General features: G+C 45.2%; 1 protein-coding gene across 1 annotated transcript in view; it reads right to left on the bottom strand.

The window, feature by feature from the left end:
• Nucleotides 1–2,357: 2,357 nt before the first annotated feature.
• The window catches only part of LOC308156086 (DDB1- and CUL4-associated factor 15-like), a gene marked incomplete at both ends in the record, with an annotated part of 29,052 nt that continues 17,850 nt past the window's right edge, over nucleotides 2,358–13,559 (bottom strand). The window contains one exon of the mRNA XM_080529447.1: nucleotides 2,358–2,461. Within this exon, the coding sequence (XP_080385573.1) occupies nucleotides 2,358–2,461 (104 nt within the window). The remainder of the gene's footprint in view (nucleotides 2,462–13,559) is intronic.

The following is a 13,559-nucleotide window of genomic DNA, read 5'->3' on the forward strand; positions in this document are numbered from 1 at the left end:
ATCAGTGGCGATACCCAGCCCTAGTGGTGTGAATCACGTATCGAGAAATAAGCCTATACTGTTATATTGAAGGGCTCTTCAACATTTTTAAAAGTATTTTTTTTATTAAAAAAACTTTTTTCCCCCTTCAATTTGTCGTTCGTCCCGCTCTTATCCAGATCAACACGCATGCGCTGTTGTTTTCCTATGGACAGCCTCGATGCGTAGTTTCTAACCGGAGCGAAACCACCCTTTTCAAGCGGAGCATCCGTTTGCGTAGCGAATTCCATCCTAAACTCTGATTCCAAGTGAAGCAAATGTTCTAGTGAGAACACACCCTAAAAGAGTGGTCCTCACCAACGACTCTCTTCAGTGTGATGTTGTGGTCAGACAGTCTGGAGCCACACAACTAGGCTCTTCCATCCAACATACATTTACATTTTAAGCATTTAGCAGACGCTTTTATCCAAAGTGACTTACAATTCCAGATTACAGGGGACAGTCTCCCTGGAGTAATTTAGGGCTTAAGTGCTTTAGGGCTGTCCCAAACGACTATTTTTCTAACGATTAATCTAACGATTATTTTGTCGATTAGTCGGTTATTCTAACGACTAATTTAACGGTTAGTCTAACGATTATTTTTTTGCTGTTCGATTAATGTATCACTTAATTTTCCCCAAATAAATGTCAAAAACTTCTCTTATCAACATTTCAGTATTTTATTCAATTATTCTTGCACTGCAGGGCAATATTCCACACAACAAAAAAGATCCTCTCTTTCTTACAGTCCAACATAAAATATTATATTATAAAATATAAAAGTTAACTTCAAGTAAAAGGAAAAGTGCAAGGAATGCAGTAAATTCTGTAAAAAAGTGACATTCTAACCGGAATACCGTATACTCTCAGTAACAATCTTTAACAATAACAATCTCAACATAAAATATAATATTATAAAATATAAAAGTTAACTTCAAATGTGTTGATCATCTCACGAAAGCCTTGACCCTCCACAATAGCAACAGGTCTCATGTCCTTGACGATCATCTGTAAGATGCTGTTAGAAAGCTGAGCAGCCATCTGGGGTGTGCATGGAGTTGTGCTCTTTTTGTGGAAAAAGTTTTCCACACTGCTTTGCTTCCTGAAAATAAAAAAAGCACACATTTCTTATCATGTGTAGGCCCCTTAATGTCCACCTCACTGCTATGTTTAGCCAACATGGCCATTTAGAAGTCTGTCCATCACCACAACACATAGCTAGCTAGTAGCTACATGGCTAGCTAACTTTACTCTCGCTGCTATGTTATGAATAGCTAAATTGATGCTAACGTAGCATGCGAGCTACGAGCTAGATAACGTACAGTAGGTGCGAGCACCACAATAACAATAGGCTAGTAAGGCTACCGTAGCTAGCCAGCTACATAGCTAACGTTACTCTCGCTGCTATGTTATGATTAGCTAAATTGATGCTAACGTAGCATGCGAGCTACGAGCTAGATAACGTACAGTAGGTGCGAGCACCACAATAACAATAGGCTAGTAAGGCTACCGTAGCTAGCCAGCTAGTAGCTATCCATTTTTCACTGATACACGGCCGGAAAAGTGAACAGAAATACAACGCTGACTTACGGTGCTAGCTTGCGGCTGTCTTCACAAAGCGCTCCAGGATGCTTTCGCTTGAGGTGCTCGTTCATTGCAGTCGTACTGCTGTGATAGGCCAATTCATTTTTGCACAGTTTACAGACCACCACATTGCCATTGGTTTCTTTTTTTGTAAAGTACTCCCATACTTTGGACGATCGTGGGCGAAGTCTTTTAGCCGCCAGCTCGAGTAGGCCAGCTCTGCCTCCGTGTTTGCACTGGTCGCAGCCATGTTGTTTTTTACGACTAACCGACGCATTTTACGGCAACCGACGTATTGACGTAATCGATGACGTCGATGACGTCGAATAATCGTAACAGCCCTAAAGTGCTTTACTCGAGGGCACCACTCAAGGGTGGTGTTCCCAGGTAGGTGGGATTTGAACTCATGACCTTCTGATCTTCTCAGTCCAACTCACTACCATCACATAACTCACACTAGGCCACCACTACCCCCCCCAGACAACTAGGCTCCTCACCCATCTTCTTGTAGTACTCCTCCCAGGCCGTGGTGGGATTTGAACTCATGACCTTCTGATCACCAGTCCAACTCACTAACATCACATCACTATCACATAACTCTAACACTAGGCCACCACTACCCCCCAGACAACTAGGCTCCCCCCCCCCCATGGAAGCAGACTCCAGCTCCTCACCCATCTTCTTGGGAGTATTCCTCCCAGGTCTTGGTGGGATTTGAACTCATGACCTTCTGATCACCAGTCCAACAACTCACATCAGGCCACCCCCCCTCCCAGACTACTAGGCTCCACCCCCCCCCCCCCCCCCCCCCCGATCCAGGTGCTCCGGTCGCTGTCTGCCAGCACCTGGAGGGAGGAGCCTAGGGAGGGAGAGAGGGGGGGGGGGAGAGAGGGAGGGGGGGAGAGAGGGAGGGATAGGGGGGAGGGAGGGGGGGAGAGAGGGAGGGATAGGGGAGGAGGGAGGGGGGGAGAGGGAGGGATAGGAGGGGGGGAGAGAGGAGGGATAGGGGGAGAGGGAGGGATAGGGGGGGCGGGAGGGGGGGAGAGAGGGGGAGGTGGCACATCACAAGATTAACATTCAACTGCCGTCCCCCACAAGAGGTGAAATACAGGAGTTAACGTGAGTGGTTGAGGGAACATGTGTGATGTGGCCTCAGATGATTCTCTTACTTTAGGGCAGAGGTATGTGCACGTACGTGACTGACGGGGAGGAAAACCATGTCTGTATTATGTCTGATTACTCTGAGGACGACTTCATATCATGGCCTCTGCGGAGTTGCTATCTAACAAACAGACAGACAAGCAGGCAGGGTTAAGGTTTTTTGGGGGGCAAAATACAAACATCTTAGCCACATAGCATGGTTGTTGTTGCTGTTGTTGTTGTTGTTGATGATACATAGAGTGCTACATCACACTTTGAGAACCCTCCAAAAAGGAGCCGCCATTCTGCTTCCAATGTGTGTGCATGCACATGTACACACACACACACACCACAATATCTGGTTTCAATCACTAGCCTATTTATATAATATGGCATTACCTGATGGGCCAGCATTTGTTTTAATAAAACCCTTCTGCTGATCCTGACCCTCTGTTCTCTGAAGCTGAGGCCCAACACTGGCACTTGAGGACTGTAAAAACACACTGCTGGTTATATGACCAGTTGTCAAGTCAACTCACATGAGGACTAGCCCTGTGTCCCAGAGAGAAGAGGTTGGCTTTTACACCAAACAGAAAAAAACGCCACAGCTATTGATGAGGGTTTATGGTGAGACTTTATTTAGGATGTGGATGTGTCCAAGGGTCAACTTGGAGCACACTTTGTCACAGCATAACATTGTTTATTTGCGTCTTGTGTTAGCAATGTTCACCAATAACAATTGTTTATTTCTCAGGAGCTATACAACAGTCTGTTGGAGTGAATATCCTGAACAGAGTGTTATTATCTACGAGCAAACAGTTTATGTTATGAACCAGCACTTCCCCGTGTAGATATGCTGCAAGGTTTGGGTGTGTGCATCCACTGTGTCTGTACACTAGAAGAAAGGGAATCAATTCGCAAAACCAGGATTTCTTCTTTCTGCCCTGCTGTCTATGTTTTCTTTCAGTGGCCAGTTAGTGTTAGTGCGTTAGTGTGTGTGTGTGTGCGTGTGTGTGTATGTGTTTGCAATTTGTATTCCTCAGTGTTTGTGTTTGTTTCTGTCTGGGCCTGAGTGGACAGTGTTTGTGCATGCGTCCCTTTGTTTGTGTTGTGGTTTGAGGGATCCATCCAGAGGACAGGTCACAGTGAGAGATCCTCTGCAGCCATAAACTCTGGGGACAGAAGACACAGAGGAGGATTAGAACCTAGAACTCAGCCCCTCATTCTCATTCTCTCTCTCTCTCTCTCTCTCTCTCTCCCAAAGTGCATGAATGTGTGCATATGTGTGCATGTGTGTGTGTGTGTGTGTGTGTGTGTGTGTGTGTTGGAGAGGGGGTCAGCGCTGGCCGCTGTATCCTAATATTGTGTTATCTCTGGGGGAAGGCTCTGCAGGAGCCCTGTCCCTGGCGCTGCGTGGGGCTAACGGAGAGTTGGGGGCTGGAGACAGATCATTGTTCAGGCTCAGCATGGCACTGGGTCAGGGAGGAGGGGAGGAGGGGATGAGGGGAGGAGGGGATGAGGAGGAGGGGATGAGGGGATGAGGGGATGAGGGGAGGAGGGGAGGAGGGGAGGAGGGGAGGAGGGGAAGAGGGGAGATGGGGAGGAGTCATAACCAGCAGACTCTCTCTCTCTCTCTCTCTCTCTCTCTCTCTTTCTCCCTCATCATGAAGGCTTTTTAAAGGCGCTTTTCCACTACCGTGCCGTACCGTGCCGGGCCGCGTGATCCCGGTTTGTTTTGCTTTCTCCACTGCCAACCGAGCCGTACCGGGCCATAGTACCCGTGCTGTTTTTAGTTCCAGTTCGAGAGGGGTACTTTCTGTACTTTCGTGCCAGGTTGTGTGTGACGTGTGACGCTGCAGACCGTTGATTGGTCAATGGAAACAACAACAGATTTCACTCTCGGAAAATGTCACTTACTGTTTCTGTAATAACTTATTAATAAAGATTTGAAAAAGTATGATAACCATCTTATTATCTTAGTTTAATGCATCATAGAACTAACAAAAAAATCGCTATTATAGTGTTGTGCTGTGCCTATGCTAGACCGTTCCTCAGTCCAGCGTGCTTCATCATCCCCCTTCTAAAACTGCCATCCCCCCTTTTCATCCCTTATGTCATTTTATCAATGAGCATGGTATTACTGTTATTTCAACATTCAAGCCTCTTTCACATAGTTCCCTATAATTTCCATGGAATCCCAAGCTGTTCCGACCAGGCATTTTCGCCGTTCACTCATGAGCCAAATGCCAGATTCGCATCTTGCTCCCTTTAACACATGTCGGCGTTTCCCTGGTTGCGCGATCTACTAGAACTACTAGAACTGAAAGCGGCAAGTAACAGGCATGTAACATCCATATGCTGTATAAATAAATATATTTGACTACCAGCAAGACACCGGAGCACTCGTATCAGTGGCGGCTGGCCAATAGAGGGCGCTAGGGCGCCGCCCCCACCTTCCAACGCAGCCCCACTTCGTAAAAGATTTTTTAAAATAAACATTGTTTATTCATAAAATGCGGCTGATATTCTGTCGGCGCCTATCAGCATTCATTAAAAATCCTCCAATACAATAAACATGTTATCTGTGTGTGTGGAAAATTCACTGTGAAAATACATAGGGGAGGAGTCGGGAACCTAGGTCCCTAGGTCTTTGCTGTGTTCAGGGCCTGAATGGCCCTGGGGTAGAAGCTGAGCTTCAGTCTGTTTGTCCTTGCGAACATGGTCCTGAACCGCCTGTCCGAGGGCAGCCGAGCAAAGTGTTCGTTCCCAGGGTGGGATGGGTCTCTGGAGATCTTGGAGGCCTTCCTGAGGCAGCGTGTGTTGTACAGCTCTTCCAGAGAGGGGAGGGGGGCGCCGGTGATCTTCTGGGCCGATCTCACGACTCTCTGTAGCGCATTCCTCTCTGCGGCTGTGCAGCTGGAGAACCACATGCAGATGCAGTAGGTGAGGATGCTCTCCACTGCGCAGCGGTAGAAGGTCACAAGCATGTCCTGGCTGATGTGGTTTTTCCTGAGGACTCTCAGGAAGTAGAGCCGCTGTTGTGCCTTCTTGATGATGGCTGCTATGTTGGTCTTCCAGGACAGGTCATCCTGTATGTGCACCCCCAGGAATCGGAGGGTTGAGACTCTCTCCACGCTCCCTCCATCGACGAGCAGGGGCTGGACCTCAGATTTTTTCCTCCTGAAGTCCACGATGATTTCCTGGGTCTTTGACTGGTTCAGCAGCAGGTTGTTAACCTTGCACAGCTTGCCCAGCTGCTCCACCTCATCCCTGTACGCCGCCTCGTCCCCCACCGAGATGCAGCCCACCACGGTGGTGTCGTCTGCAAACTTTACGATGGAGTTGCTGGGGTGGACGGGGGTGAAGTCGTAGGTGTAGAGGTTGTAGAGGATGGGGCTTAGCACGCAGCCCTGGGGGGACCCAGTGCTGAGTCTGAGGGCTGTGGAGGTGTGGGAGCCCACCCGCACCCTCTGGGGGCGGTCAGACAGGAAGTCCTTGATCCATGCACATATAGAGTGTGATAGTCCCAGGTCTAGTAGTTTGGTCACTAGCCTACAGTACATAACATCTGTTTACATAGCGCCTAGCGCGGATGGTAGCTTAGCATTGGCGCGGCTACATGACGTCATCAGTAGTGGACAGAGCGCAGACCCACAGGCAGTTCATATAATCGCCGGGGACTTCAATCATGCTGACCTGAAGGGAGTACTACCCAAGTTTTATCAGCATGTTAAATGTGCAACAAGAGGAGAAAAAACACTGGATAAGGTATACACCAACATCAAGCTTGCTTGCTAGACAAGGCTAGACCGCTAGCTCATCTAGGCATGTCTGACCACGTGTCAATCCTCCTGATCCCAGCCTACACTCCCATGAGGAAAAGTGCTCCCATCACCACTAAGACTGTCAGAACCTGGCCAGCAGGGTCCGCTCCACTGCAGATCTGCCTGAATGACACCTCATGGCAGGAATATGAGCATGAGGACCTGGAACAGTTCACGTCGTCGGTTCTGAACCACATAGTGAACTGCACCAACTCAGCAACCGTGGACAAACGTGTCCGGGTCTACCCCAACACGAAGCCATGGATGACTGTGAAGGTCCAAAAACTGCTCAAGGAGAGGGACAACGCCTTCTCAGCGAAGGACACACTGCTGTACAGCACCACCAGGGCTAACCTAAAGCGTGGCATCCGGGAGGCCAAGGCAGACCACAGAGAGAAGATTGAGGAATGCTTCCTGAGCAACGACTCCAGGCGGGTGTGGCAGGGGGTTCAGCACATGACAAACTTCAGAGCCAACAGGCTCACAGCCGCGGAGGACGACCCCCTGCTGGCGGAAAAGCTGAACTCCTTCTACGCCCGGTTCGACGAGGGGCGAACGGAGGTAACCACAACACAAACACCACTCTCTCCAGCTCTCAGCAGCCTCACCCTCACAGAGCATGAAGTGAGACGCGTGCTGAAGGCGGTGGACCCCAGGAAAGCCTCAGGGCCGGATGGCGTCCTGGGACGGGTGCTGAGGGACTGCGCCGACCAGCTGGCCGGGGTTTTCACCAACATCTTCAACCAGTCCCTGTCCCAGGCCACCATCCCACCCTGCCTGAAAACCTCAACTATCATCCCAGTCCCGAAGAAAAGCACGGTGAGCTGGCTAAACGACTACCGCCCGGTGGCACTCACACCAATTATCATGAAGTGCTTCGAGAAACTAGTCCGGGCCCACATAGTCACACGCCTCCCGCCCAACCTGGATCCATACCAGTTCGCCTACAGAGCCCACAGGTCAACAGAGGACGCCATCGCGACGACTCTCCACTCCACTCTATCCCACCTGGAGAGGGGAAACAGCTACGCGAGACTGCTCTTTGTGGACTTCAGCTCTGCCTTCAACACCATCCTTCCAGACATATCCTTCCAGACATATGCAGCAGTGCATCCAGCAGTTCCAGCAGGACATACAAAAGATCAGGTATGGGTATTCCTAATATTATTTTTATTATGATTATTATTAACGTGTGTGTGCATTTTGTTGTCTCAGTACCTGTACTCTGTGCAATGACAAAGTTGAATCTAATCTATTATTATTATTATTATTATTAACTTTCTGTCTTATCTCTGTTTTATTCTTATTTTTTATTCTTTGTCCTCGCAGAAATTCTCTCCATGCCATGGTTGAGCAAAGCAGCGCTGGGTCTCAGCCAACAAAGAGACGTCGGGCACTCAGTCGAGAGGACCATGAAAGGATTGCAGCAGAGGTGAGTTGATGTTGTAGAATCAGTCACAGTCCATGTTATACCGGAGGCCTTCGTTTAAATAAAATGAAGGCACACAATTTTGAGAAATGTGACTAAAAATTATTTTTATCCTGAGGCATCATTTACAATAAGGAGCTATTAAAAACAGAAAAGTACTATATTTGACATTTTGGAGAGGGAACTGTGCTCAGTATAGTTTTAACATTAAAGGTCCCATATATTATTTTATATATTAATTCACTTCCTGGTAATTGCTATGTTGCAAATACCCTGCGTTATTAAAATATGGAGAAATATGAATTAGGAAATTATGGAAATACTGTAATAGGTACAGATTTCTGATTTTCACAGTGTTGGCATAAGCCCTCTGAGTACAAAAACAATAAACTGTTTTCAAAGGATATGGGACCTTTAACCTTTCAACGCTAGAATGCTAGAACTCCCAAAACACTAGCATGAAAAAAGAGGTACATATTATTATTTATTATTTTTTCATTCTTCTTCTCTCTGTAGGTCTGTGATACCATACTTGGACACGCCAAGGAGCGCTTCTCCTTCACAAACCACCTGGTCAGTGCCACCTTGCTGCAGGGGGACAGGTTTGAAGAGTACAAGGGGGCCTTTCCGGAGGATGCACTGAACAGCACCTTGAAGGCCTACCCAATGCTCAGTGGAAGCCAGCTGAAGACCGAGCTCAATCTCCTCTACAGAAAGGAGGAGTTCAGAGCCTGTCGTGGTGCTGTGGACCTCTTCCAGCTTTTTATGGAGAACAATCTTGGAGAAGTGTTTTCAGAGACTGTCACTCTCCTAAAGATCCTCATAACCACACCCATGACCACGGCGGAGGCAGAGAGGTGCTTCTCGACCTTGAAAAGGATCAAAACCTTTCTCCGGAACACCATGACAGAGGACAGGCTGAATGCATTGGCCATGATGTCAATGGAGAAGACACTGGTGATTGAAATGACAGACTTTAACCAGAAAGTCATTGAGAGATTTGCAGGCCTGAAGGAACGAAGGGCAAAATTCATGTTCAAGTAGTGTAACTGGGGAGGGACACAGGGTTTGAAAGTAACAAAGAACACATTTATTATCACAATTGCATTGTGTTCCATGTCTTTCTCCATTGAATAAATAATGCCTAGTTGAATGGCTAAACAAGACAACTGTCTGGACAGTACAATCCATTTGAGCTGCTAGAATTATTCACCTTACCGCTGCACAGATAGACAAAGGGTTTAAGTCCATTCTGTTAACATTAGGTCTACTCTGCTAACAAAGACTATTCCAGTTGATTTGTCAGTTGTTGTACATTATATTTTTGTTGTGTTTGCAGTTTGCCCTTTAATACAAGTTATATATATATATTCTCATGCTAAAATCCAGATTTTAAAGTTGATATTCTTCCCCGTGGAGCATGCCCCCATAACCTGTGCCCCACCCAACATTTTTATCACCAGCCGCCACTGACTCGTATCTATAACAAACGCAGAGATTGTATGAGCCCTGCCGTCAGTCCAATGGGAGCGTCAAGCACAGCCTTTCCGTAGAAATACATTGCTCCCTGTCTAACGTTACATGTTTTAAGGCTGATCTGTGCATGATGGTGCTGCATTTTGACATAATTCTTATCGCATTTCCCCCCGTTGAGCTGTATACCGGCACTTATTAAAGTGAAGTGCTCTTATGTCCTTAACTCCTCCTACTGTCACCGCTCGTTCCTGGTCTGTTGTGTATAATGGAGAACGTATCCTACCTGTACCATACCGAACTTTTCAAATGCATACCGGTCTGGTCAATGGAAAAGCGCCATATGGCTCTGGAGAGAAATTAATTCATGCCCAGCCAAATCCATGTTTAGAGGTAGCTAGCTAACATTACATTGATCATACTCGTAAGACTTTACACTTTTCAAAAATGTGGGTCGAGAGAGGACGCTGGCGCTGCTTGTTTTCGCCGCTTCTCTGCCTGAAATCTAGATATACTGTACTTGCAATATACAGAGTAGATTGTCCTACAAAGACACTTAAGGCCAATGCACACGGCGTGCGATTTTTGTTGCACGACAACATTCGATTTTGAAGTTTGAATGGAAGTCTATGAGAAAATCTCATCCCAATGCACACGGCCCCGATTTTAATCGCACCGCGAAAATTTGATTCCATTCGTTTTGAATAGGACAAAGCACACGGCGTGCGAGTTTTGTCGCACTGTCAAATTTTGCAAATTTTGTAAAAGTTTGTGGTGCGACGGATTATTGCATCACAATGGGACAATTGGGAAAACTTCAACTGGTCTATCTAAATTAATTGAGTCACTCATAACGGGGAGAGAGACTGGAGCATACATTTTACACGCGTCTTTCGGTCATAGACAGCTAGCTTGCTGAGCATCAACTAATTTTCCATAACGTAAAAAGGAGGCGGTTGGTTGTGAGACTACGAGATGCTGCAGTCTCACAATGAAATGAGAGTTAAACTTGGTCAACAGTTGAGGCTGTAGTGTACAGGAGGACCGCTAGTTCCAGGCAACTTACTTCAGGTTGAACAGACAGGAGTTTGACGTGGATCTGGGAGAGATTGGAGGCGGAGCGGAGACATTTCGGAGCTAGCATCAAAACACTAGTCTATTAGGGTACTGTACTGTTATAAGCTGTTTAATAACAGCTTCCAATACAAACGGAACCAAATTAATTGTAACAGTTGTTTGAAAAACATTAGTGTAACATACATAATACATACATGCAATTTCAAAGTACAAATATAGTGTTGTCAGGGCTTGACATTAAACTTTTTCAGTGAATTTATCTGTAACTTTGCATACCTGCATTCGTATGTTGGTTTTGTTTTTGATGAAGTACGTGCTTTAGGGAGGGTATTAAGTTATTTAACATGATGGCATATATTTACATGTGAATAAAATATTACTAAAAAAGTATTATCATTGTTGTTATTTGTATTTTGTACTGTGCAGCCAAAAAGGCTATCGTAAATATTTGAGCAAGTAACGTTATTTAACGTTATTTATACTTGACAATTATATAGTATAGTATATATTATAAGTATAAATAGATCTTGAGTAAACTAATATAATATATATAGTATATATATATTATATTAGTTTACTCAAAGATCTACGATAGCACGGGGTTGCCAGATTTCTAATCGAGCACGACTGAATGACCAGCCAAATTGTACACACATTGTATAGACACTGTCCACTGAAAACCGGACATCTGGCAACCCAAAATTAATATTTACTCTACTGTACGTAGCCTACGTGTATGTAATTTACCGGTAACCTGAATGGATGAAATGGATGACGAAAAGCTCATAACTTGTCAACCAGTCAACCTGACATCTTCAATTGTGGATGGAGCAATCATCTATTTTAACGGTTTGACAGTCAAGGGCAATATATGAACATCACCATCAGCCAGCCACTACACCTACTGTATATAGCCCACAGCTGCCACTATACACATTACTAGCTATACGAATTACTGCATGCATGATTTATTTCCGTGTCATGCCACATAGCTACACGGCCCATCTCACATACAAGACGCCAATATTACATAATAATAACAAAAATTGCACGCTGTGTGCATTGGCCTCTAGGGGCGAATAGCTAGATGTTGGACTGTCTCAGTCCTCCGAATCTATGTCTGCCTGATCATCGCCCATAATAATAAAGTGGCTTTTATAATACACCTTTCTGGCTGTGTGTTTTGTGCGCTCCTTCTCCTGACCAATACCCCTAAATCAGGGGACCCACATATTTTATCACAATATGTCCAGTTGTATCTTGTAGAAATTGTGGAAGCAAGGCAAGCAATATTGGTAGAGCCTATTGTAATCAGCCTGCCTGGTCCGACTACGTAACAATAAAGTAACATTTGAGAATGGAATGTTGTGGTGCAACAAAAATTGCACGCCGTGTGCATTGGGATGAGATTTTTTATGATTTTCTCATAGACTTCAATGGTGTGAGTTGAAAATGGAATGTTGCGGTGCGACAAAAATTGCATCGCACGCCGTGTGCATTGCAATCGAATGTTGTCGTGCAACAAAAATCGCACGCCGTGTGCATTGGCCTTTAGATTTTGATTTATTTATCAACAAATGTATTAGACCCCTATACTTTTTTTATTTATTTTTTTGTTTATTTTTATTTTACTACTCAATCTTTTATTCTGAAAAAAAAGTTTCAGACTTTTATTCTGAAAAATGTAAATAAATGTCAACGTTGTTGAAAATCAATGACACACTCGCTAGTCAAGTCAAAATATTGCAATGCAATGGATGAGTGTTAGGGCGTTCACACCGGCAAAGAACCGTAAATCTAATCATTAGCAGTGATGTGAATAACGGCGTTAAAATAAACGGCGTTACTAACGGCGTTATTTTTTTCAGTAACGGGTAATCTAATTGATTACTATTTCCATCGTTACAACGCCGTTACCGTTAACGGTAATTCAATGTGGCGCGTTACTAGTTACTACTGAAGCTTCTCATTGTCATCCGACCTCATTCACAGCTGCAAATGTGTTTTTTGTTTGTTTGTTGGTGAGGGGAGGGGCGAGACAACCGCGCAAGTGATCATGATTGGCTATGGTAGAGAAAATTTCATGGTAAGCCAACCATAGTTCAGTGTTGTGCGGATGTTTCTACACACAAATCACACGCGCGCACAGCACCACACACACACTCAAACTATCAGAGACGCAGCAATGGCGAGTCCCGAGTGTTCTCAGGTGAACGTGGCGTTTTCACGGTGGAAGTACAGGCACTATTTCAGTACTACTTTAAAAGCACTTCATATTGTTTAACTGTTAACTTTTGTAATGAAGAAAATACTTGAAGTACAATATGTCTACCAGTTGTGGTCTGTTGAAGTGCAATAAATATGAAAAGTTCCCTGCTGAAACCTGCTCAGAAAAAATCTATCTTCACAAGAAGATCACATTTATCTTCTAATATGGCAGTGGGTAAGCTTTTCCTTGTCACATTTGGCTGACTGACCTTAACTTAGCCCGCTGCACCGTGGTAAAAAGTAACGCAATAGTTCCTTTCCCTAGTAACTAGTTACTTTTATAATGAAGTAATTCAGTTACTAACTCAGTTACTTTTTGGGATAAGTAACTAGTAACTATAACTAATTACTTTTTTAAAGTAACGTGCCCAACACTGATCATTAGTGATCAAAAACAATATCAAAAGTTTCATTATTCTCTCTATCTTCCTCACATGCTCAGCAAACACACACACACGCGCGCGGACATGCGCGAACTAGGGCTGGGACGACGCGTCGACATAGTCGACGTAATCGACTACGTCAATATGTCGACTTGCGTAATGTGCGTCGCAAATAAACAACATGGCTGCGACCAGTGGAAACATGGAGGAGGCTACTAGCTAATGTTACACAAGCAATGTAGCTCACCACAGTTCGTATGTCTTGTCTTCTGGTGTTAGTAACTTCTAAATGGACAGGGTTTTTCCTGCATAGAGAGAGCCTCCAGCTCTCGACAAACTGATGGTCGTATTTTCTCCAAGCGC

The sequence above is a fragment of the Nansenia antarctica genome (assembly GCF_963989245.1).
Source record: "Nansenia antarctica genome assembly, chromosome: 4".
Taxonomy (NCBI): domain Eukaryota; kingdom Metazoa; phylum Chordata; class Actinopteri; order Argentiniformes; family Microstomatidae; genus Nansenia; species Nansenia antarctica.